Raw genomic sequence first — 23836 nt, 5'->3', positions numbered from 1 at the left:
GGAACTTGGATGCGATGCGGCAAGGGACGGCGGCCCACGTCGCAGCTGCGCTTCCATTCCTTCAATCCGCGCATTTCTTTCTTCCAATCGATCATGAAGGACGCGTAGAGTTTCCCGGAGAGTGTCAAGTTGTCGTTCAGCCGTGTCGGCTCGCTCTGTCGCTGTTTTAATACTTTCTGTCTGTTCATGAATCACTTGCTCCGAATACGAGACAGCGGCTTTCAGCATGTTGATTTGACTTTCAAGTCCATCTACCGTCTTCTCATATTCCATAATCACAGGCTCTGCAGCCGTCAAAAAGTCGTAATCACCCGCATTCTGTTGGGCTTGTCGTTGTTCTTGCTCACGCTGTAACAGCTCTGTGGTGAGCTCAACATTTTTGCGACTCAAGGCTGTGCATTTTTCTTGCCAAGATAACAGTTCTTGCTCATGAACAGTTGGCAACGAGGCATTTGGCTTTTGCGGCGACGCAATTACAAGTTCATTGGAAGAGCGTACCAGCTCCAACTCCTTCCGTAGGCGTATCACCTGCTTTTGGAGATATTCCACATTGTCCCATCCTGCTTCCGCTTGATTTCGCTCGAGGGTATTTCGAATTCGGCGTGCACGCTGAGCATATTGTAGTGTATTGAGCGTCTCACACACGTTTCCCTCAGTTGTTGAAACGCATGCAATCATCAAAGTCTGAGAGTTACCGCCAATACTATCCTGCAGTAATCGAGTTAGCTTGCTGTCACGATAAGGAATATAGGAAGCTCGTCTGGAACGAATGGGATCACTCAATAAACTGATCACATTGCCTAGCGCATGCAAACCTGAATTGATAGAAATGCCCTCTTTCGCACGATCCCCTACAGCCGCCGTACGCTTAAGTCGTTCTGACCCAGCTAGGTCAACGAAATGCAATTTACTCGTTGTAGTAACAATAGCTTCTTCTTGGACACGTCGAACAGGCGTTGCTCGCGCATGGGCGACACGCGTGGGCGTCTGTTGCCGCGTTGGCGTTTGAGGGCGAGTAGGGGACGGATTCCGAGAAAGTTGTGCACGGCCTGAAAGTGTGGGAATCCCAGAACGTGGTGTACGCGGAAACATCGAGCTTTTTTCCGGACTGGTTCTCCCAACGGTCGAAGACACTTCTTGCGAGCGCCGACTCTGCGTTAACGTCACTGAGAAGATGGCATGTGAACGAGAAGACGCAGTGTTCATATCTGTTTCATGTGTCTGGCGCATAGTCATACCGTCTTGAAGCAGGCGCACCATATCCTGAGCATTGTGTACGGTGTGCTGTCGCAGACCCATCCATACAATATCCCCTGTGCGGGTCTCGCGAATCTGGACGGGAGCACGTTCTTCATCGGGATCAGAAAGAAGATCGATTAATTCTTCGTTGTATAATTCAAGAAAGCTGACACTAAGCTTGCACTCGACCGCATCATCGTCGAGAGATGACAATGCGGCACAAATTTGTTGCGCCGCACGAGGAATGATACCTACTCTCTCATCCAGATCTGACAAAGGATCGTCAATTGGGATAAATTCTGACACTTCGGATGTACCCATAGAATAGGATTTGCCACTCGATGTTTGGCCATACGCAAACACTGTCGCATTAAAGCCATCCAGGAACCGCTGGACTAATGGATCGACGCTTTCGCGAAATATCTCCTCTTGTTTTGCATTCAAATCATACACACGGTCAAATGTGAATGCGTGATATTTTGTATCTCGCGATCCGGCAGTCGCAGTACTTGGCTCTACCACCAAAGAATTCGGTGAGGTTGCCGCCACAGCGGGACGCAAAAAGCGCGATACCATTTGGGCAGGGTCGTTCACAGCATCAGGGCGCATGCGCACAGCTTCCATAAGCTCATGACTACTTACCCACTTGGACTGACGTCGATGACGGCCCTGCTGCCTCTTGCGAGCGCAACGGAGTCGCAAACATGGCGAGCAGGTCGTACGCGTAGGAGGCTCGAACCAACACTGTTGGCTGTTGCTCCTCCACGTGGAGCCACGTGGAAGACGACCAAAGTTGTCGATCCTGGCTACGTACCTTGACGTGGGCATGAGCAGTGCGCTCACGGATCGACAACGAGATGAACTGTACGTGCGCACGGCACTGACACTCTCAGACACAAGTCTTTGCTGGAATATCTCCATGTATCCGGCCTGCATGAAACTTTTGATACACTAAAACGCGAAGTGCAACTTGACTCGTACGAGCCCGATAACAAGTCCAAGTATGCGGGGCTGCTCGAGAAAAAATGGCTAAGTACAATCCGCCTACAAAAAAAGGTACGCCGTCGTATGCTTACCGCTTAAGAACATGGATCTATCTGCGAAGATCGCCGAGCTTGAAGCCGAATTGCAAAGTGCGCCAAGTGCGCGTCGCAGTGCTTCCGTGACCGACTGGTACCCACGCATACCCCCGCGGCATACTTTGCTGGGTCACAGGCAACCGATCACCAGCGTGGCGTTTCATCCGACATTCTCTCTTGTAGCGTCTGCAAGTGAAGATTGCAGCATCAAGATATGGGACTGGGAGACTGGCGATCTCGAGCAGACACTCAAGGGACACACGAAGTCTATCCAGAGCATATCTTTTGATAACTCGGGACAGTATCTTGTCTCTTGCTCGTCTGACCTGAGCACCAAAATTTGGGACGGCAACGACGGGTGGAAAAATATTCGCACGCTTCATGGGCACGACCACAGTGTGTCATCCGTGTTATTTATGCCGGGTGACCAGCATGTTGCGACTGCGAGCCGCGACAAGACAATTAAACTATGGGAGACATCCACGGGCTTCTGTTCGCGCACGTTGATCGGGCATGATGACTGGGTCCGTGCGATTGCTGCTTCCTCTGACGGTCGGTGGCTGGCAAGTGGTTCAAGCGACCAAACTGTGCGTGTATGGGATATTGCCTCTGGAGAGGTTCGTCATGAGCTTCGAGGCCATGATCACGTTGTTGAGTGTGTCGTGTTTGCGCCGGTGGCAGCATACGAGAATATTCGGACACTAGGGGCCATTCAAGGAGCCAAAGACGATCCTTCCGCGACGCAACCTGGCCTGTTCCTAGCTTCGGGCTCGCGCGACAAGACGGTGCGTCTGTGGAGCCAACAGGGCCATATTCTGCGGGTATTGGTACGCTTTCCTGTCTAACACTAGCATGGCCACGACAACTGGGTGCGCTCAATTGCCTTTTCACCTAATGGAAAATTCCTTCTTTCTGTCTCCGACGACAAGACTCTGCGCGTGTGGGACCTAGCCACAGCGCGGTGTCTTAAGGTGGTGGAGGCCCACTCGCACTTCGTGACATGCCTCGCATGGGGCCGCAGCCGTGTGGACGTGAATGCAAATACAGGTGCTAGAGCGTCCGAACAAGACTTTCAGCCTGTAAATGTCGTGGCCACTGGCTCTGTGGACCTGAGCCTGAAAATCTGGGCCCCGTAGCGAGTCCCGTCTGATAGATTCCCTGATACCCCACTGATTGGCCTCCAGGAGGCGTATTTCCTCTTACCTGGGACCTACGCGATGCGCGGCGCGCGACGCTGCGCCGACGCGCTTGTCCGTTGGTCGTGCGTCGAAGATGGATCTCAGCGCTGTGCCTGTGCCCGTTGAGGAGCCTGGTTCGCCTAAAGAGGGGCTTCATCTCTCTGCGCGTACAATGACTGGCACGAATGCCGCGGGCGGCACGTTTGGGCTGGGCCTTGATCAGTTTGAGTTACCTAAGGCCTCAATAGCCAAGCTTGCGCGCAGTGAGGTGCGTACGTGGTACTTACGCAGATCCCCGAGTCGATGCAGTTGCGCAAAGACACGATGATTGCGCTTGTAAAATCGGCCTCTGTCTTTGTGAGCTACCTGAGTATGTATTGAGGCTCTGACGGCAGCTGCTGCGTCGCACGATGTGGCCCTAGCTCGCGGAAACAAGACCATTTCAGCGGCGCATGTCATGGATGCCATGCGCGAGCTGGATTTCCCGCCGCACATGCGGAGAGAGCTTCGCGAGCAGCTTGAAGCGTACCGAGACCTGCAGAAAAAGCAAGCGACGGCGCGCGCTGAGGCCGCCCAGCAGAGCCGGGAGCGTGCCAAGGCGGCGCGTGCGGCGGCGGCGGCGGCTGAGGCTATGGAAGTGGAAGGGAGTGGACCAGTGGGCGAGAAGGAGGTCGAGGCCGAGCCTGAGGCGTCCGCAGAGGTGGAAGCCAAGGTGCCAGATGCCCTTGCCGCGCCAAGCACGGAACGGCCTCCTGCTTGACCTGTACCATTACATCCTACTTGGCGTCCTCTACCGGGGCCTGTTTTAATAGGAACGGGGTCCACCGTAGCTTGTCCGGTTGGACACGCACATATTGCTTGGCATCATGCTGAGCGAGGAAGGCGCGCACTGCCTCTGGATCGACACGGATCGTATAGTCATTAGGTGCGGGCTTGGCCTCCGGCGCAGGCGAGCCCGCCTTGTCCGTGGCAAAGTACTCGGGCGGAAGGCGTCCTTCGGACGTGCCATTGTAGAACACATGAAGCATGTGGTTGTCTTGCAGGGTATACAGTACATCGTCCATTTTCATGCCAGTGCGTGCCGTGATGTCTTCCAGCGAGCACTGCGGCTCCGCACTGAGCACGCGCATGACGGCCAGTCTCCAGTAGCTGCGGTAGGTCAGAAAGCCCAGATCAGAGAGCGGCTTCTCTGGCGAGCCCAGTCGGTGCTCTTTCCGCGAAAGCAGGTAGCCTGGCATGTGAGTGGATACCACGTACTCATTTCAATGAGGAAGTAGCCCCATCCGCGGCGCTGGTGGATGGGCAGCGTCATAATGCAGCTGACGTTGTAGTCCATCGGCGAGCGCTTTTCCTTGCTGTAATAGCCAACAAAGTGTGAGCCATGCTCATCGCTCTCGACAAACACATAAAACAGGAACGGCTCCACGTCATAGTAGAGCGTCTTATGGTCCAGAAAGAGCTTGGCCAAGAGGCACAAGTTTTGGCAGTAGATCTTGTTCTTGCTGCCGTCCACTTCAAAGACGGAAATGCCACAAGCCCGGTAAATTTCTTGCCCGGGGGGATGGTGCATCATGCATTTCATCCGGTGCCGCATGGCCATGAACCGGCTCTTCATATACTTGAGGCAGAACTCACACACCCACAACCGGCCGTCCGGCACGCGCGTATACTCTTCCGGGAATGGCGCCTGGAACCAAGTGTCGATGTCGTACGCACCAAAGCGAATCATCGAAATTGGCATCGCGTACCCACTCGCGGCCGCGGTGGCGTGCGTGCTCCCAATAGAGGGCAGCACGGGCGTAGCGGAGCGGCTCCTGGCCGGCACGTTCACAGCGCCGCCAAGCAGCTGCTCGGCGGCACGCATGCTGCAGTGGAATCGTTCTTGATCTTCCTGCGTAGGCAGCTGCGCCTGCGTGTCTGCGTCTTCGCCCTCCAGGAGCCCACTGAATGGCGCGTCGTCCACATCAACAGGCTCGGCGCTCCCAGGCGCTTGTGTCGCCGTTGTATCCTCTTTGCGCGCGACGCGCAGACGCACGATCTTCTTGGGTGGCGCCTCTTTATGAGGAGACTCGCTGCGCTTGGGCACGGCCGGCTTGGGCGGCCTACACATGGGGCAGTACCAGAGCCCCCGCGGTGGCTTGTCGAGCGCAGGGCGCAGGCAGTAGAGGTGCCACCCGCGATCACATCGATCGCAAAACATAATTTGCTCATCGTCGCCCTTGTCCAGACAGACCTCACACATCTTGCACTCCATGCAGCGCCAGTCGTACGTCCGCACGACGGCAAATTTCTTGCCGGCCTGATCCCAGTGCATACAAGATGCATGTCCTGCTGTGAGACATAGATACCTACCGCAACTGCCACAGTCACTGCATTCGACTAGAGGCTCGGGAACATTCGTGTGCCGATTGTGCGCTTCCGTGCCGAGACAAAAGGCACAAAGACGCACATGCTGCGATGCCGAGGCGGACGCGCGTTTTTTCGTCACTCCATACCTCCGCCGCCCTGCGGCCGTCTTATCCGTCCCATCTGGTGCGGGCCGCGCCGCGGCTGACGCGCCCATGTCCTGGCAGCGGCTCTCGTCCTCCGCGCTCACGAAGACACGAGCGACGCGCGGCGTACGACGCGCCTGTTTATGATGACTAAAACTACGGGGGCGGCGCGGGGGCATTCTCCTGCGCCGCGCCGGGCAACGGGGAGCGCAAGGCACTGGCGCGCGCGAGGTCCTTGGCGAGCAGCTCGGTCTCCATCTGGATCTCTGCCAGCACCTTCCGCGCTGCCACCGCATGCGACTTGCGCCCAGAGCCCAGCCCGGAGAGTGCCTTTTCAGTATGGTGGTTCTTTTGGACGCGACGCAGCTCGTCCTCGAGCCGCTGGATCTTGGCCTCGTACTCGGCTCGCGCCCGCTTCAGCTCACGCGCGGACATCTTCTGCGATTCTTCTAGCGCGGCGCGTGCCTCGTCACGCTGCCCAATCGCCTCTTCGATCGTCACCCCGCCGGCCGTGCGCGCCAACACCTCGTGCTCTTGCTGCATGCGCGCACGCGTGCGCTCCAGCGAGCGCGTGTACGTAGAGAGCTCCTGCAGTTCTGCCTGCACGTCCGATAGCTGCCGGTCCGTGTACTTCTTTGCCTCCTCCAGCACATGCACATGCTCGACCGTCGTCTTGTTCTGCAGCGACTCGAGCCGCCGGTTCTCGAGCTCCAGCACGTACACTTTGCTCTGCGCCTTCTTAAGCTCGGCCGCGCGCTCTTCGAGCACGCGCACATGCTCGTCGCGTTCCTTCGCGGCCGCTTCCGCACGTTCCCGCGCCAGCGCCTGCTCCGACTCGCGCCCTGCACGCTCCTTGTCCAGCGCCCGCTGCAGCGCGGCCAGCTCTACTTGAGCCGCATCGCGCCCCTCCCTTGCCGTATGTGCCTCGGCGAGCTGCGCGGCGTGCGTCTCAGCCACATGCTCGTGCTTTGTTTGGAGCCGCGTGTAGGCGTGCTCGGTTTCTTTCAGAGCCTGCTCTAGCGCCTCGGTCCGCTGGGCCATGGCGTCGCGCGCAGCACGCGCCTCGGCCAGTGCGTCCTCCAGTGGCACGCGCTGCTTGGCGGCGGTCTCCCAGCGAGACTCGTGCTCGGAAATCTGTTCCAGCGCACGCTTGTGCGCGCCTTGGAGCTCAGTATGCGCCCGCTCCAGCTCCGCTAGACGCGTCTGCATCGCACTGTGCTGCGCACTCTTGGCCTGTGCATCGCTTAGCGACGCCCTAACTGCGTCCAGCTCCGCCTCGTGCTTCTCGGCAAGGTCTTGGATGTGTTGCTCGGCACGCTCCGTGTGCTCCGTGAGCGACTGCCGCGCACTCTCCAGCGCTTCTTCCATGCGCGCAGCTCTGCTCAGGGCATCGCTGTGCTCGTGCTCCAGGGCCACGCGCGTGTTTAGCTCCTTGTCCAGCAGGTCAGCAACAGCTGTCAGTTCAGTCTGGAACTCTTTTTCGCGCTGTGCACTCTCGTCCAGCTGCTGCTGAAGTGCCTGCAGCTCGCGCTGTGACTCATCGCGCTCGGCCTGGCCTTCGGCGACTTGCGCCTCGGCAAGCGCCAGGCGCTCTTCTGTCGCACGCAACGTGTCACTCAGTGACGCCTGTTGGGTGCGCGCGTCATCCAGCTGCTCCTCCAGCAACGCATACGACTGGCGCAGCTGGGCCTCCAACTCGGCGAGTCTTTTCTTCTCCAGCTCGTCGCGCGCCGCGCGCTCGCGAGCCATGGCCATCTCCAGCTCATATCGCTTGGCATTCTCGTCGTCTTCTGTGGCCGATAGGAGCGGCTGCAATCGCACATACAGGCGCCACCACGGCGATGCATCCAGCTCCTTATACGCCTGGGCACTCGCACGCAGCGTCTGCACCGCAGCGTTGCGACGCAATCGCTTCCGAGCCAGGCGCTGTGCGCTGCAGCGCCGTGCCGCAGCTTGGAATCGTGTGAACAGATCGTGTAGACAGGCATCACGCTGCTCTTCAAGCTCAGCAAGTACGCCCGCCTTGAAGAATATCTTGGTCAGACCAATCTTGTACACGGCCATGTCAATGCCCATCGATTGCGCAATGTGCGTAGACATGACGCGGTGGTCCATCGCCTGTGACAGCTGCGCATCCGGCGCCAGCAGCGCATATCGATTAACAAAGTCCGCAAACAGCAGACGGTTCGGGTACCCGAGACGCGCAATACGGATACCCTCCAGGACACCGTTGCACCGAAGCTGCTCCAGCACCAGCGGCAAATCCATACGCCCTGGTCGCTTGTCCGTGTTGGGCACAATACAGCGCACAAAATGAGGCTGCGTCGAGTCGAGCTGCGCCATCAGCGACGCGAGCTGCTCCTTGTGCCGCTGGCCTAACGTGCGGAAGGCACCGCGCCGGCTGCGTGGCACGGCACTCATTTCTTCCGGCGCCACGCACTCTGCAAAGAGCGATGCCACAAAGGTCGACTCGGCACTGGCGATCACACGCGCCACATTGTCGTTGAGTGGATCGCGGTTCTTGTCAAGCCACGCTTCGGTGCTGTACTCGACATTCGCCGCATAATGCCGCACGACAAAGCGCTTTACTTGACGCGACGGCAAAAACTTGGACGTCGCCGACTCAGGCGAGTTGCGGGCAGGCGCCCACACCGAGGTCAGCTTCTCCGTGAACGTGAGGTCTGTCGCCTTGGGCATGATACACTCTTCATCGAGCGTGGCCAATATACCAACAGGCGACTGAGACTCGATCAAGTCAATCGTTGGCTGCAGGTCAAGGCCGAAGTTGACATAGTCCCACTCAATCGATTCACGTGCATATTCTTGCTGCTCCAAGTGGAACATGTGGCGATTGAAGAATTGCTGTAGCTTCTCGTTCGTGTAGTTGATGCACAGTTGCTCAAAAGAGTTGGTCTCGAAGATCTCGAAACCGGCAATATCCAGCACACCAATGAACTGCGACTTGCTAGTGGGGCGGTCTAGCACATGGTTGATTCGCCCAACGAGCCACCCAAATGTCTTCTCATACAGAGTCTTGCACAGCGCTGCGATCTCGTCGACCACTTGCTTCTTGGTGCGTGCCTGCACCACCGACTCCCGTCCGGCCCGCACCGTCGGTCGCACGAGTGCATCGTTGAATTTGCCTGCATGGACGCCCATCAAGCGGCTTACCAACTCAAGCTGCTCCATGTTGGTGATGCGCGCCTGCCCCGAGCGGTCCTCCGCAAGCTCGAGGTTGCCCAGATGCAGGATCAGAGCGAGCACGAGGAACAGATCGCGCTCCTCACTGGCCGTGAAGCCCATCGTGCGCAGCGCCTCGATGAGGTGCCGGAACTCGTGACTGTCGTCAACGCCCTCAATGTCCTTGCGCGAGCTGGACAGGTATGCATAGTGCTCTGGGTAGCTGCTTAGGCACAGGCTCTCGAGGAGGGCATGGTCACGGCTGCGCAGCAGCTGGTAAAAAGCGTGGAAGTTGCGCTCGTTGGCATGCCGACTGTGCACACGGCTCTTTTCGAGCAAGTACCATTCGATGTTCCCGCCCGCAATCGTGCCTGTCGCAGAAAACTCGATCCGAATAAACTTTCCGAATCGACTCGAGTTGTTGTTGCGCACCGTCTGCGCATTACCAAACGACTCGAGAATCGGATTGGCTTGCAGGATCTGGCGCTCAAGCAGACCCAAGGGTTCGCCCGCATGCCACAACCCCGACGCATCCGCATCGACGGCTGTTGCGGCCAGATACTGGATCACACGCTTGGTGTTCTCCGTCTTTCCTGCTCCTGATTCACCAGTGATCAGCAACGATTGGTTCTCGTGGCCCTCAAGCATGTTGCGCATCGCGCCGTCGGCCACCGCAAAAATATGCGGCGCGTTCTCTTCGCGGCGCTTATTCTTGTATGCCTCAATCACACCCTCTGTGTAGATGGGAAGCGCATGATATGGATTGACTGCCACCAAGAACAGTCCCGAGTAGGTCTGCTGTCAGCCCACGCTCACGTACATAGATCAGGTTGCTAAAGAAGCGCTGGCGCAAGTTGTGCACGACACTCGCCTCATTCAGGTATGTCAGATCGGCAATATCAGCCACCTTGTCGAACTTGGGCGGGTTCATCTCGCTGAGCGAGGACGTTGGCACTGTCACCACGGCCCCCGTGCTGAGGCAGCACTCACTCATATCGCCCACTTCGCGTACCACATATGCAGCCATATACCCTTGTGTCTTGTCTGGCACCCAGACATCCTTCCGGTCCGGATCAGACGGCATGGCAATTGTGCCCTGCTGGCTCATCGTGGAGCGGCACGCCTAACGTTGGGCAAGAAGCTATAATCAAGGCACGCAGCGCGTCCTTGACTGTTGTTTGTGTTGATGCCGCCAGGCCAATCAGGCCCCATTTCACCTCCACCTCCACACACGCCGCTACGGCCTCGCCAGCACTGCCTACTTGTATCCTGCGCGCTGCTCGGCCTCGCATGCCTCTTCACTTAGCGCCGAAGAAAAGCTATCGTATGTGTTTTTCACTGATCTAGACCCATATAATCGCGAAAACCGCGAGCGTGTTGCGCGAGATGAGAATCTAGCACGTGCCAAGCAGGCGGACGACGACGCCTATCTTGCCGCACGCGATCGATCAGACCGTATTGCGCAGCTGCGCCGCCAGCGCGATGCCAAGATGCCGAGCGATGAAGGAGAAAGAAGAGTCGCTGATGCAGCGCTCGGTAGGGATACTAATGATGCGGCGCCCATGTCCATGAACTTTTTTGCGGACTTGGAGGAAGCGGCCGCCAAGGCGGGCACACCGAAACGCGAGTCGTTTTTTGGGCCGACAGTTGAGCTGCATCCTTGGTATATGGACCCTCATAGGATCTCAGGCCGCGAAAAGCGCGCATCTGACGCCCAAAAGGAATTATCTCGGTATGTTTTATCCCCTAACCCCAGCCGACAAGACGAGGCGCGTAAGCAGCGCGAAGATCCTCTGGCTCACATGCCACGCTCTTCGCGTCCCATCCAGTATGCCCCCTCTCCGTCGGCCACTCTGTCCGAGGAGCGTCAGCAGCGAGAGGCGCGCGAGGCGGAGCGGGCAGCTGCCCTGCTAGCCGACCGCTCTAGCGCGTTTTTTCGACGGCGGGCTCGTGCAGAGCGCGCAGCACGAGTCCATCGCGCTTCCTGATGCCGCGCCTCGTCGCGTCTTTCGTGGCGAGTCCATGTATGTCGAGCTACTGCAGGATATGATTTGCACAGTTCTCGCCGGCGAATCTCACTTATTCACGCCCCGAGAACAGGCAAGCCTCTCGGCCTTTTTTACCATGCCATACGATGCACGTTACCTTTTCGCTCGTCTTCTCCAGCGCAAACGCGATCAGTGGTATCGCCTTGATAAGCTCGAGTACCGTGACGACGTACAGGATCTCGCTCAGGCAGCACACAACCTGTGTACGCCCTTTGCTGCACCGCTTCCCGCACCTCCTGCGTCATGGGAGGAGGCAGAACTCTATCGCTTTGCAATGATGGATGCGGAAATGGACGGCGGACTCCCCGCTAGGCTCGAGCTGCTTACAGTCGATGAGCTCAAAACTCTGGCGAAACAGCTGGGTCGCCGGGTCGCTCGCTCCACGCGCGCTGCACTCCTGGACGCGCTGCTAGCCAAGCCTACCAATGCGACGCTGTGCTTTCAGGCTGATCGACTGGGCCTACAGATGCAGTCGACGTCGGAGCGACTAGAGCAGGCTATGGCGGTGCTCATGCAGGGTGGATGCCTCCGGCTCGTGCCGGCTGCTACACATCTGCTGGACCGTGTGGCACTTGTATACTATCGTGGTCTTCCCGTGCTGGGATCGATGCTCACGTCGGCCATCTTACAGCGTACACGTAAGTACCACTTTCCTTCCTACACGGTCCAGCGTACGCCGGACCTGTTTCCCGACCGCGCACAGCTCTTGTCGTTTGAGAGGGCGTGTGCCAAGGCGGAGGAGGCCGACCAGTTTGTCGAGGCTTGGCGTATGAACCTTGATGCAGCTCGTGCATGTGCGCAGCTGTTGTTCGATTGTGAGGCGACATGGCAGGACGCACTGAGCCAAGTGCGGGCTCTCTGGCCAGAGGGTGTTCCGTCTTCGCAGTATGCGCGTATGCGCTTTCACGCTGGCTGGCCGCTAACGCGCGTTCTCTTTAAAGGATGCGAAGCTCTCGCACGTCTTGGACGGCATGAGCAGGAGGCTGTGGTACTGCAGCAGTTATTAGCACAGCGCTATTTCTGGCGCGGTCGCCGCGGCGCATGGCACGAGCGTTTATCTGTGATTGCTGCGCGACATGGGCGTAAAAATGAGGCCCTACAGCGATGCCTCGAGGCGCTCAACGACCCCGATACCCCGTGGGCCTACATGGCCCGATTGCAGCGGCGTGTGGAACGACTCGAGTCGCAGCTCAAACTCCCACTGCCTTCGCGCCACTTTTTCGAGCGACTGCGATCTCCCACGCAAGTGTCATGGGTCGGCGTGCGGTGGGTCGACACGAATGCCGAGCCGTGCGACACACCTTCGGGTACGCAAGTGCGTACGCGCTGGCGAGCCGACAATGGAAGCGCCTGCAGTGTCGAGGAGCTGTGCCTTGAGCGGTATGCACAGCAAGGTTTTCGTGGTTTTCACTGCGAGGGCGACCTGGTGTTCTTTCTATACGTGTTGCTTATGTGGGACGTGCTTTTCGCGCCAGTACCTGGGGCGTTTGAAACGCCGTACCAGCGGGCACCGCTCGATGTGGATACGGATGCATTTTTATTTGCTCGGCGGCCTATAATGGAGAAGCAGCTCGAACGGATTGAGCGGACAGGAGGTCTGGATATCATACAGAGTGTGGATGCGCGTGAGCGCCCGCTGCAAACGTATGCACAGGGCTGCCGGTGGGACATGTTTTCCACCGATGTGTTACAGGAGGTAGCCCTGTGCCTCGGCGGCCGTGCCCTCGCTGTCCTATGCCGAGTAATATGTGAGGAGGGGGGTGGGCGTCCGCGGGGATTTCCGGATTTGAGTTTGTGGCGGTACAGCGACAGACAAGTGCGGTTCGTCGAGGTAAAGAGTCCGAACGATCGTCTGAGTGAGTCGCAGAAGGTGTGGATCGACGCGCTCCTGCGTGCCGGTATCCATGTAGAGCTTGCCAAGGTGCATGATGGGTAAGGCTGCGCTCTACTGCTTGGGTATGTGCTCATTGAGCGTTTTGTACTCTCGCCATACCATAAAGGCGACGAGACCCACAACACAAAAGTAATTGCCATATAGCCCCACAATAGAGATCATCTCTGTGGGATGGACCCAGCCAACATGGCCTTGCATAGTGCAGCTGACAAAGACAGCCATATTTGCCGTGCCGTGCAATACAACGGCTGGCGCAATGATGCGGATCCAGGACATGGGCGGCCCGTAAAATTCGCTGCGCACCGCACGCAAAGACGTCAATAGTGATGCAAGTACATGTCCCAGGGTACCAGCCACGAGCCGCTGTATGAGCGTCACCAGAGGCTCGGCCCATCCTTGGATGCCACTTGCACATGTATCGGAGATGTACCCGATACACTCCACGGTCACAAGGCTCAAGGCTCCAGCAAGCGCATAGTCGATATAGGCGAGATCGCGTCTTGTTTTGTACTGTCGGTCGCGTCTTCGCGCGTACAGCACGGGCATGTACTTGAGCAGCTCTTCAAACCCACCAGCCATAACGTAGGAGAAGAGGAACGTGAGCATCCAGTGCTGCCATGAGCTTGCCATTTCGAAGCGGCGCTGCCTTTGTTCCGTTGAAAGTCCCTCGACGGTGCCGCGCAGGAATTCGGTCCAGTACTCGCTCGCCCTTGGGCCCATGGTTACCGATACCAGCACAAAGTAGAGACTCAGCTGAGCGACGCTGAGCGCGAAGGTCCCACCGATACCAACAATCAGATACGTCCAGATAAGCGGCTCTAACTCTCCGCGGTTTTCGGGATTCATGCGATTGACACGCACCCACCACCAGTACAGAGCAGCAGTTGGGAGGAAGGCCAATGGCATCAGTGCCGCCGCCTTAAGCGAGCCGAGTCCCACGATAACTAATGTAATGATGGGAACCAGTGTGACTGCCGCTTTGGCAGTCACTGACGTCGCCGCATTCGCAGCAGCCACGCTCATGAGCGACGTCGATAAGCTGCCAGACGTACGACACGTTCCACTGACGCCGTACGGACATCGGCCCTTCAGGCCGTTCGCCTCGGCCGATGGCCAGCGCGGAGGGTGTGGCCTCGCACAGATCACATCACGGTCTCGCTATCTACGAACGCAGCCCAGGCAAGGGACGGGAGTAGGCGCCTTGCTCAAAGAACATAGATGGGCTCCCCGCTGTTCTGAAGGGACCTGGTACAGCCTCACGGAATGCTTTCATGTCCAGGTCACCAATAAAGTGTTCGTCACCGAAGCCGCCCACGTAGTACACGGACGACGGCGAGAACCGCATCCAGAAGGCGGTATGAGGACTCTCTTTGGATCCAGGGAGCCACATACGTGCATCCTCGTGATGCGCCACAAAGCACTCGGCAAGTTTGTCCAAGTCGGTAGTCTCTGTCGTGAGGCGATGCATTGTACCGTACATAGTCAGACGGTTCTTGGACGCCATGCCGCGCCGCCACATGGGGCGTGCAGGCTCCCACTGAACTCGACCTGCACGCGAAACGTTCGCATGCCGCAGGTCGACGTCATCCGAATTAGGGCTCGAGGCCACGCCCACGGTGGCGGACATCGGGCTCGCAGCTAGAACATGCCGCCACAGCTGCGATACGGGAAGTACAAGGTACAAAAGATCTGCTGCATACTCTCCCTCGAAACAGGGCGCAAAGTATTCATATGCGAGTATAGCGTTGTGATCTTCATCGACTGTCGCCACTGAGCTGATATAGTGCGTTTGCTCATCTACAAGGAGTGTGCGTGCATCGTGCGCCGCGGTCATGTTTGATTCCCAAGCATGAGCATAGATTAAGAACGTGCTCAGCGAAAGTAGCCAAAGTATCCGCATATGGGAGGAGGTTCAGCGTTCCTAGTCCAACTCAGGCGCATCTCCACGCTCTGACCTCCACCTCGATGCACCAGGCCGAGTCGGCCGGCTCGGCGCGGCCGTCGTCGCCTACATCTCCAGCGACGCTGCCGGACCCACAAGCGCCGGCGCCTCATTTAGAAGATGAAGAAGGGTTTACGGCACAGGATCTCATTGACCAGCAGGCCCGACTCGAATCACAGGCCCATGAGGCCATCCCGTTTCGATTCGATTCGTGTACACACTCGCTCGGCTACATCCGACAGCCTGTGTACGCCTGCCGGACGTGTGGTGGCGGTGGAGTGTGTGCGAGCTGCAGTGTAGCATGTCATTCCGACCACGAGCTTGTAGAGCTCTTCCATCGGCGCCACTTTCGCTGCGATTGTGGTACGCCTACTCTATTCCGCGAGCGTGACGAGACGCCAATGATGCAGCAGACGGGCTTTCCTGAGGATGCACGCCCGTGCTCTTTGCGCAGAAACACAAAAAATCGTGGTTGGGACGAGCCGAACGACGAAAATACCTACACACACAACTTTCGTGGTGCCTTCTGCTACTGCGAGCGTGGCAAACATTACGATCCAGCGACCGAGGACGAGGTTATGTACCAGTGTCTCGTGTGTGAAGACTGGCTGCACCAGTCGTGCACGGCTCTTGCGCCAGGACCAAAGACATCAGCGCCGCTACTTGCCGCTCATACCTTCGATACCCTGATCTGTGACCGATGCATGAGACAGGAGGGAGCTGGTCTCCTGCGTGACTATGCGTGCGCGCCTGGGTGGATTGTCCTTGACGAGCATGGTGTGATGGACACATCACCTCAGACACGCCCATCCAAGCGCCTGCGTGTCGAGACGTCTGCATGTCGGCGACCTTCCTGCCCACTTCTCGCGTGGCCGGCGCGCTTCGATGTGTTTCTGTCGCCGTCGTTTCGCGCCGCGATCTGCCGATGCGAGGATTGTGCTGCCCAATGGAACGCTTTGTATCCCTATGTGTTTGCGGAGGAAGAGACGTACGATCCGCCTGCGGAAGATGACGACACTGCCTCGGCTACGTCCACATCTTCGTATGAACGAGGCCTTTCTGTGCTCTCGCAGCTTCCACGCATGCAAATGCTCGAGTCTCTGCGGGCGTACGAACGCCTGCGAGACGCACTGTTTGCGCATCTGCGTCCCTATGCTCAGGCGCACGAGCCTGTGACAGAAGAAGCGGTGCGGGCCTTTTTCCGGGAGCATGTGGGAGCAGGGCAGCACGACCGGTCCCCTAGTCGATGAGATATTTGCGCTTAAAATAGCCATGCAGATGGTGCACCTGCCACGCGCCCAGCGCAATGATGACGAGAATAAAGAGCCACGAGAGGCCATGCACTCGACGAAGAGTGGACATTTGTGTATCGCTCATGCGTATCTCACGGAGCTTGAGGTACTCCATTTCTTCGAGGATTTCGTCGGCGATCTCCGAGAGCTTACGGAGCTCCGTCTCCATGCCTGAAAGCGACTCCTGATTGGCAATCGCATTGTAGTCAATGGCCTCGCCACCGAGGTGCATGTCCAGGTCAATATCGCTTATTAGGTGGTCGCGCTTGCCACTGTTCAAAATACACACGCCAAGATCCGCATCATGGTGCGTATTGATGGCAAGTCGCGTCTCACCAACGAGGTTCATCTTGTTCAGGTAGATATTGTGGTGGGTGCGGTCGACGACCTTCACATTGATGCTCTGGTCTGCTGCCGTACGTTCGTCGCGCGGGACCACATTGATAGAGATAATCGCGAGTGTGTCTGCCAGCGCATAGTTCCAGATGCACAGCGGCTTGGGATGCCGACTTGACTCCAGTTCAAACTTGATGGCATGCACAGTCGCGCACAGCACCAAGAGCGCAAGCGCCCACAGTGACACGCTCTGCATCGCCGGCGTCAGTGGGGTCGGACGGCGGCGCTCGCGTGGCTACAGCGTGTGCCCGGCGTTTGCTGACTCAGCACCAACATCGTTTTTTTCGTCGCCGCCGCTGCTCCTGTACTGTTTGGCACCATGCATTTGATGTACACGACGGGGCCGGTATGTGCAGCACACTTACCGCAGGATGGCAAGCGTATCTACACCCTTAAAAAAGTGACTGCCTCTGGCGAAATGACGCGCTCGGCTCATCCTGCACGCTTCTCGCCGGACGACAAGTTCTCGCGCCACCGCATCACCATCAAAAAGCGTTTTGGCCTGCTGCCAACGCAGACGCGCGCGTAACGCCCATTTTCTGGCACGAACAACTTTTCTGTGTAACACATCGCTCGAGCCTCCGGCTCCGATGTACGTTCAGAGTGATGATGCTATTATGTAGAACCTAGACTCACGCCAACCACCATGACCTGCGCGCGCTCGTGCGCGACGACACGGTCGACAGCGTGGATTGCATGTGTGGTGCAGGTGGCAGCTGGTGAATGGCCGCATCAGCCGCATTCATCGGGCCTGAAATGCCCGCAGCAGGCACGGTCGGTGCAGAGCCACTCCCGCTCAGCACGCGCTTGTCCGGGTTGCTCCGGCGCGACGAACGGGGGCCCTCCGCTCGTGCTTGAGCAGGCGCCTGGTCAGACCCTGCGCTCAGCACTGCGAACTGGCTCTTGCGCGATGTTCCGTCCCTGCGCGTCGAGGTAAGCGTCGAAAACGAGCGCTGCAGGCGCGCTGCAGGCCCACTCAACATGCCAGTGCTTCGGCCGCCCATTTCCAGCGGGATCGATACCTTGCTGCTGCCGCTGCCCGCCGTTACCACAGGCGAATCGTTCGACTGCAGCAAGTAGCCCAGCGCCGTGCACCAAACGCGGTGGCGTGCCTTGTCCGGCGCCGTGATCTTGAGCTCCTTATGCCCGGAGCGGATAACCATTGTCTGGTTGTACAGGCCCGCAGGATGCGCGTTGTGGTCGTCCATAAGCGCCACCTCGTCAATAAACGCATTCTTCGCCTTGGCCACATGGCCAGCCGTTCGACGCGGCTCCTCGGTCGTCCACTGGATCGTACGGTTGAACGGGTTGATAAAGAAGAAGCGCCGGTGCCGCCGCTCCACGGCCGACAAGAAGTGCGGCGCATATTTGTACAGCCACTCGCCCCGCATACACTCAATGATGGCATTAGCAACCTCGGGCTCAATGTTTTCCATGTGCCTTGGCAGCGCCACCGGCGCCGCCAAGGCACCCACCCACGCTGGCACATCCACTTCGCCATGGTCGTCGGTCAAAGCGTCCGAGCGCACTGACATTGGACCACGACGCGTCGAGCGCGGTGGGGACGCGTACGTGCCCAGCGTCGTCGTCGTCAGCGAAGGTGAATGCGCCAAAGGTGCCTCTGCACTGCCCGTCCACGACATCGCCGGAGCGAGCGGCACAGACCGCGGTGGCGTTGCTGGGGCTTCAGGCGCACGCGCCTTGGCAAGCTCGTCTTGCAGCTCGGCCACACGCGCCTGCAGCGCATCGCGCTCCTCATGGGCGGCAATAAGCTCGGCCATGAGCGGCTCGCGCACATCGTGCTGCTTTGTGCGCACCATCGCTGCCATCTCTGCATCCTTCAGCGCAAGCTGTTTGCGCAGCTCCGCGGTGATGGCCACATAGTGGTTCGTGTGGTCCTCCGCCGCCTGGCGAGCCATCTGCTCGGCATAGCGCTCCCCATACTCCTGCGTCCGGTCGCGTTCCGCACGCGCCTGTTCCGCAGCGGCGCGGTGCTCGGCCGCCTCCGTGCGCATCTCGTTGAGTGCGCTCTGCGCATCGGCCACCTTGGCCGTAAGGATCTGCAGTCGCCCTTCCGCATCGTGCAAGGCCTCGCGCCGCTCCACATGCGCTCGCTCTGCGGCCTCCCACGCAGTCGCATGCTTCGCGTGAAGTGCTGCTAGTTCCTCTGCATGCGCCGACGCTGCTGTGGCTAGCGCACGTTCAAGTGCGCCGTGTGCCTCCTTAGCCTCTGCCAGCTCGCGCGCCAGCGCCTCGAGGCGCGTCTTGGCCGCCTCCTTCTCGGCAATAAGTTCGGAGGACGGGGTGTGGCCACCGACATGTGCGGCCTCCCATGTGGAGCGCTGGGCCTCTGCCTCAGCCTGGACAGCTGCGATAGCGTTGGAGTGCCGTTCGCGTTCGGCCGCAAGTGCCTGTTCGTGTGCGTCTTGCAAAGTCTTGTGCTGTGCCTGAGCTTCGGCCATGGCAGCTTCACGCTCTGACTGATGCGATTGAAGAGTTTTTTCATATTGCGTCTGGGCCTCAGCCAGGGCAGCCTCGCGCTCCTCCTTGACAGTCCTAAGAGTGTGTTCGTGCTCCTCCTTGGCAGCCTTAAGCGCTTGATCGTGTTGTGCCTTAGCCTCAGCCAAGGCAGTCTCACGCTCTGAATGATGCGATTGTAAGGTCTTCTCGTACTGCGCCTGGACCTCGGCAAAGACTTTCTCGCGCTCCTGCTTCGCAGCCTCAAGCGCCTGCTCGTGCAACGCTTGCGCCTCGGCCAGGGCAGCCTCGCGCTCCTCCTTGACAGTCCTAAGAGCGTGTTCGTGCTCTTCCTTGGCAGCCTTAAGCGCTTGATCTTGTTGTGCATTAGCCTCAGACAAGGCAGCCTCGCGCTCCGACTGGTGCGACTGTAGGGTCTTTTCGTACTGCGCCCGAGCTTCGGCCAAGACAGTCTCGCGCTCCGACTGGTGCGATTGTAGGGTCTTCTCATACTGCGCCTGCGCCTCGGCCAAGGCAGCCTCGCGCTCCTGCTTCACAGCCTCAAGCGCTTGGTCGTGCTTCGCTTGCGCCTCGGCCAAGGCAGCCTCGCGCTCCTCCTTCGCAGCCTCAAGCGCTTGGTTGTGCTGCGCCTGGACCTCGGCCATGGCAGCCTCACGCTCCGACTGGTGCGATTGTAGGGTCTTCTCATACTGCGCCTGCGCCTTAGCCAGGGCAGCCTCGCGCTCCTGCTTCGCAGCCTCAATTGCTTGGTCATGTTGCGCTTGCACCTCGGCCAGGGCAGTCTCGCGCTCCTCCTTGACAGTCCTGAGAGCGAGTTCGTGCTCCTCCTTGGCAGCTTTAAGCGCTTGATCGTGTTGTGCCTTAGCCTCTGCCAGGGCAGCCTCGCGCTCCTGTTTCGCAGCCTCAAGCGCTTGGTCGTGCTGCGCCTGGGCCTCTGCCAGGGCAACCTCACGCTCTGACTGGTACGATTGTAGGGTCTTTTCGTACTGCGCCTGCGCCTCGGCCAGAGCAGCCTCGCGCTCCTCCTTCGCAGCCTTCAGCACCTGCTCGTGCTGAGCAAGCACACCTTCATGGCGCATCTGCGCATCAGCCCGCTCGGTAGAGAGAGCTTTGCTATGCTCAGCCTGCTGAGAAGCAAGCATGTCGCGGTGCGCCTGTTCAGCAACCGCCACAGCTGCCTCGCGCTCTTCTTGCGCGGCTGTTAGCGCCGCACTGTGCTGCGTACGCTCGGCATCTAGCACCTCGGCATGCTTCCTCTCGACAGCCTCGATAGCCTCAGCGTGCTCTTGCTGCACACGTTGCACGTTCCCCTTGGCTTCAGCCAGTGCCGTCTCCAGCTGCGAGATGCGAGCCACCCACTCGGCACGCGCTTGGTCCAACTGGTCCTCGTACGCACGCTGCGCGCGTTCTTGTTCGCTAGCATGCTCTGCACGCAGCGCCTCCAGTGCCGCATCGTGCTCGGTCTGCAGCCGCTCCAACGTCTCAGCATGTGTGCGCTCCTGGGCTTCCAGCGCAGCTGCATGCTCCTTACGAAGCGCGTCTTGCCGTGATTGCAGCTGCCCAATCGTTGTGGATGCCGTGTTGAGTTGCTCGCTGCGCGCCGCAGCAATCTTGTTCTCATGCTTCACAATCAGGTTTGTGACCGCACTCTTGTGCTCGGTCTTGAGCGCCTCAATCGCCTTTTTCTGCTCGGCTGCATGCGCCTCGCGCATTGACGCTAGCTCCGTGTCCCGGCGCTCCAGCTCCGCTAAGTGCGCCTGGCTTAGAGACTCGACTTGACGTGCATGCTCGTCCGTGAACTGCTGCAGCTTCTCGAGAGCCTCAGCATGCGCCACCCTCTTTGCATTGAGCTCCTCTCGCAGCTGCGCTAGAGTCTCTTCATGCGCCTTTTGCGCATCGGCATGCCGCGTCTTCCAGGCCTCGAGCGCCTGGGCGTGCTCAGCGGCACGCTCCTCAAGAAGCGCCTCGTGCTCCGCTTGCATCGTGGCTAGGGCCGTGGCATGCTTCTGCTCCAGCGCGTCCACCGCCTCTCGGTGCGCTTGCGCCTGTGACGCGAGCTCGGCAGCCTGCGTCTTCTCCAGCGCACGCAGCTGCTCGTCACGCTCGGCACGCTGGGCCTCCCATGCGCTACGCTCCTTTGCATGCTCGTCCTGCCGCTCGCCCAGCACCATTGCATGCTTTTTCTCTAGCGCTGCCACGGCCTTGGCATGACGATCCTGGAACTGCTCCAGCTTCATGTCGTACTCAGCCTCTAGAGCGGCCACAGCCTCGGCCTTCTGGCGCTCGTGCTCAGCCCACTGCTGCGCATGTGTCGCCTGGAGCTCTTGCACATCGCGCGCGTGCTCGTCTTTCTTGGCCGTGAGCGTCTGTTCTAGCGATTGGAGGCTTGACTGATGCACCGCTTGAGCTTCCGATGTCCGCTGTGCATACTCACTCTCGAGGGCCTCGAGGGCCTTGGCGTGCTCTGCGGCTTGGGCCGTCGTTTCGTCCGCATGTCGTGCCTCGAGTGCCTTCAACGCGTCGGCCTTGTCGCCTCGGTGTGCTTCCAGCTCAGTTGCATGCTTCGCTTCCAGTGCCTGCAGTGCATCGGCCTGCTCCGATGCCTGCTTCTCTAGCGCTGCATCGTGCTCACGGCGCAGACCCTCCATAGCAGCTGTATGCGCCTGGTCTTGCTCTGCGAGCGCCCGCTCGTGCTGCGCTTCCAGAGCTGCAAGCGCTTCAGTATGCGCAGTGCTTTGCCTCGACAGTTCCTCACGGTGCGTGCGCTCCAGCCTCTCGTGCGCCTGCTTTTCACTCAAAGACGCCTCCTGCAATGCACGCGCGTGGCTCTCTTCCACCGACTGCAGATCAGACTTGTGCTGATCCTGCGCTGCGGCCATGGCCTTGGCATGCTCTGCACGCAGCATATCGAGGATGTGGGAGTGTTCTGTCGACCGCTGCGCAAGCACCTGGTCGTGCTCTGCCCGCAGTCCATCTAAACGCGTCTGGTGCTCACGCTGTAGCGACTCAAGAGCCTCGCGGTGTTGCACCGATTGCACGTCTAGCTTCTGCGCATGCTCCGCTTGCGAGGCATCCAGTGCTTCCCGGTGCTGGCGCTCGAGCTCGGCGATCGCAGCCTCATGCTGGCTCTGCAACTCGGCACGCTCAGCGTCACGCTCTGTGCGAGCCTGTGCGAGGGCCGCGGCCACCGCGTCCGTCTCCACCTCCTCCATCATCTCGGGTCGCACACTGTAGCCTTCTGCTGCAAGTTCCGCGCCCAACCCGCCGCTCGGCGCCTCGACAGGCGCGCCAGCCGGCATCGATGGCGACGATCCAAGCAGGCTCGCCATAGTTGGATCAAGGACTGGCTCTTTAACAATGACGCTCTCGTCGCCCATTGAGGCGTCCACCCACTCCCCGGCAGGGCCCGCGAGCGACCGAGTCGACTCTAATGATACAACGCGCGGTCGCGACCCCTTGGCCGCGCGGAACCGGTGGCGGGGCACGGGCTTCTCTGGCGGCTCATCCATCCAGGCGCGGCTATCCTCGTCCTCGTCAAAAGCGGGCGAGTCATTCTCGTCGTCTGTCTCAGCATCGGGACCCTCCAGCCCTGCCTGCGCGAGGGCCTTGCGCAGGTCACTGATTTGCTCGCGCAACTTTCGCTGCACTTGACTATCGCGTCCCATACGCTTGATGGCCATAGAAAGCTTGGCACGCAGCTCGTCGACTTCAGACGAACCCGTGGAGACGGGCCACGTCACACCTGGCTCGTCCGCGCCGTGGAGCGCTGCATCGTCACTCTCTTCCATGACATTGTGCTCAGTCGATGCTTGGGGCTGGGCATCTTCGTCCTCCAAGACCGTGGGCTCCATACGCGGCGCACTCGAAGGTGCGTCTCGGTGCTGCAGTTGCTTGATCTGCCCGTGCAGGTCCGAGATGTTGCGGCGGAAGCGCGCGCGCTCACGACGGGCTGATGCCTCTTCAGTCTCACGCTCCTTGCGGAGGCGACGGAGGACTTCTTCATTTTCCTCGAACTGTGTGCGCTGCGCCTCGAGGGCCTCGCGCACCTGGTCCAGCTCTTCGTGCAATCGCTGGCGCTCGAGATCGGCTTTGGACTGCGCGCTAGACCGCGAGGCAAGCTTCTCCTCCAGCTGCTGCTGCATCACGTAGAGGTCCCAGTTTTCCTGCTTGAATACTTCGTGCTTCTTTTCGAGCTCCAGTACCCGTGCGCGCATAGCCTCATACAGTTTTTCTGCGTCCGCCTTGCTTTGGCGCAGGCGGTCAAGCTCGTCGCGGCTCTTGAACGAGGGGCTTGGCGAGAACGAAAATGGAATATGACGCGATAGTGACGCTCGCTTCGGTCCAGCGGGAGGGCCACTGATGGCTAGACTCGAGCTGATCTCCTGGAACAGCCGGTCGCGCTGCTCTTGCAGGTCGTGCAGTTCAGCTTGCACGCGCTCGGCAACCTCTGAAGATTCATCTGCACGACTTGGATCATTCAGCTCTTCTAGTAAAGCCTCCAGCATACGCTGGTGCTCAAGCAAGCCCTGACCAAGGAGCCCCGCGGCGTAGGTTTGTTCCTTCACCGCATCAAGACCCGCTTCGAGCTCATGGATTGGCGTCGCCATAGGAAAGAAAG

The 23836-nt window shown here is 59.2% G+C and overlaps 10 protein-coding genes across 10 annotated transcripts; 4 read left to right on the top strand and 6 right to left on the bottom strand.

Annotated features, from left to right (window-relative positions):
• Positions 1 to 907: 907 nt before the first annotated feature.
• Positions 908 to 2160, bottom strand: MSY001_0378 (uncharacterized protein; the record flags this gene model as incomplete). Its single annotated transcript, XM_018885459.1, has 4 exons — positions 908 to 1152; positions 1239 to 1601; positions 1882 to 2053; positions 2125 to 2160. 4 exons carry the CDS (start codon positions 2158 to 2160, stop codon positions 908 to 910), a joined length of 816 nt encoding a protein of 271 aa, XP_018739012.1.
• A 166-nt stretch (positions 2161 to 2326) lies between these two features.
• On the top strand, positions 2327 to 4256 carry MSY001_0377 (uncharacterized protein; the record flags this gene model as incomplete). The annotated part of the gene is made up of 4 exons (XM_018885458.1): positions 2327 to 3103; positions 3170 to 3279; positions 3503 to 3768; positions 3892 to 4256. 4 exons carry the CDS (start codon positions 2327 to 2329, stop codon positions 4254 to 4256), a joined length of 1518 nt encoding a protein of 505 aa, XP_018739011.1.
• A 16-nt stretch (positions 4257 to 4272) lies between these two features.
• On the bottom strand, positions 4273 to 6059 carry MSY001_0376 (uncharacterized protein; the record flags this gene model as incomplete). The annotated part of the gene is made up of 2 exons (XM_018885457.1): positions 4273 to 4727; positions 4754 to 6059. 2 exons carry the CDS (start codon positions 6057 to 6059, stop codon positions 4273 to 4275), a joined length of 1761 nt encoding a protein of 586 aa, XP_018739010.1.
• Positions 6060 to 6144: 85 nt separating this feature from the next.
• Positions 6145 to 10276, bottom strand: MSY001_0375 (uncharacterized protein; the record flags this gene model as incomplete). The annotated part of the gene is made up of 2 exons (XM_018885456.1): positions 6145 to 9966; positions 9989 to 10276. The coding sequence occupies 2 exons, from the start codon at positions 10274 to 10276 to the stop codon at positions 6145 to 6147; spliced, it is 4110 nt and encodes a 1369-aa protein (XP_018739009.1).
• A 454-nt stretch (positions 10277 to 10730) lies between these two features.
• On the top strand, positions 10731 to 13152 carry MSY001_0374 (uncharacterized protein; the record flags this gene model as incomplete). The annotated part of the gene is made up of 2 exons (XM_018885455.1): positions 10731 to 11034; positions 11096 to 13152. The coding sequence occupies 2 exons, from the start codon at positions 10731 to 10733 to the stop codon at positions 13150 to 13152; spliced, it is 2361 nt and encodes a 786-aa protein (XP_018739008.1).
• Positions 13153 to 13161: 9 nt separating this feature from the next.
• On the bottom strand, positions 13162 to 15010 carry MSY001_0373 (uncharacterized protein; the record flags this gene model as incomplete). Its single annotated transcript, XM_018885453.1, has 2 exons — positions 13162 to 14268; positions 14363 to 15010. The coding sequence occupies 2 exons, from the start codon at positions 15008 to 15010 to the stop codon at positions 13162 to 13164; spliced, it is 1755 nt and encodes a 584-aa protein (XP_018739007.1).
• A 65-nt stretch (positions 15011 to 15075) lies between these two features.
• Positions 15076 to 16228, top strand: MSY001_0372 (uncharacterized protein; the record flags this gene model as incomplete). Its single annotated transcript, XM_018885452.1, has 2 exons — positions 15076 to 16184; positions 16213 to 16228. 2 exons carry the CDS (start codon positions 15076 to 15078, stop codon positions 16226 to 16228), a joined length of 1125 nt encoding a protein of 374 aa, XP_018739006.1.
• Positions 16229 to 16291: 63 nt separating this feature from the next.
• Positions 16292 to 16936, bottom strand: MSY001_0371 (uncharacterized protein; the record flags this gene model as incomplete). The annotated part of the gene is made up of 1 exon (XM_018885451.1): positions 16292 to 16936. One exon carries the CDS (start codon positions 16934 to 16936, stop codon positions 16292 to 16294), a length of 645 nt encoding a protein of 214 aa, XP_018739005.1.
• A 123-nt stretch (positions 16937 to 17059) lies between these two features.
• Positions 17060 to 17269, top strand: MSY001_0370 (uncharacterized protein; the record flags this gene model as incomplete). Its single annotated transcript, XM_018885450.1, has 2 exons — positions 17060 to 17086; positions 17111 to 17269. 2 exons carry the CDS (start codon positions 17060 to 17062, stop codon positions 17267 to 17269), a joined length of 186 nt encoding a protein of 61 aa, XP_018739004.1.
• A 103-nt stretch (positions 17270 to 17372) lies between these two features.
• Positions 17373 to 23825, bottom strand: MSY001_0369 (uncharacterized protein; the record flags this gene model as incomplete). Its single annotated transcript, XM_018885449.1, has 2 exons — positions 17373 to 21589; positions 21653 to 23825. The coding sequence occupies 2 exons, from the start codon at positions 23823 to 23825 to the stop codon at positions 17373 to 17375; spliced, it is 6390 nt and encodes a 2129-aa protein (XP_018739003.1).
• Positions 23826 to 23836: the final 11 nt, after the last annotated feature.

The sequence above is a fragment of the Malassezia sympodialis genome, genomic scaffold (genome assembly GCF_000349305.1).
Source record: "Malassezia sympodialis ATCC 42132 genomic scaffold, msy_sf_2, whole genome shotgun sequence".
Lineage (NCBI taxonomy): Eukaryota > Fungi > Basidiomycota > Malasseziomycetes > Malasseziales > Malasseziaceae > Malassezia > Malassezia sympodialis.
This window is presented reverse-complemented; position numbering and strand designations above follow the sequence as displayed.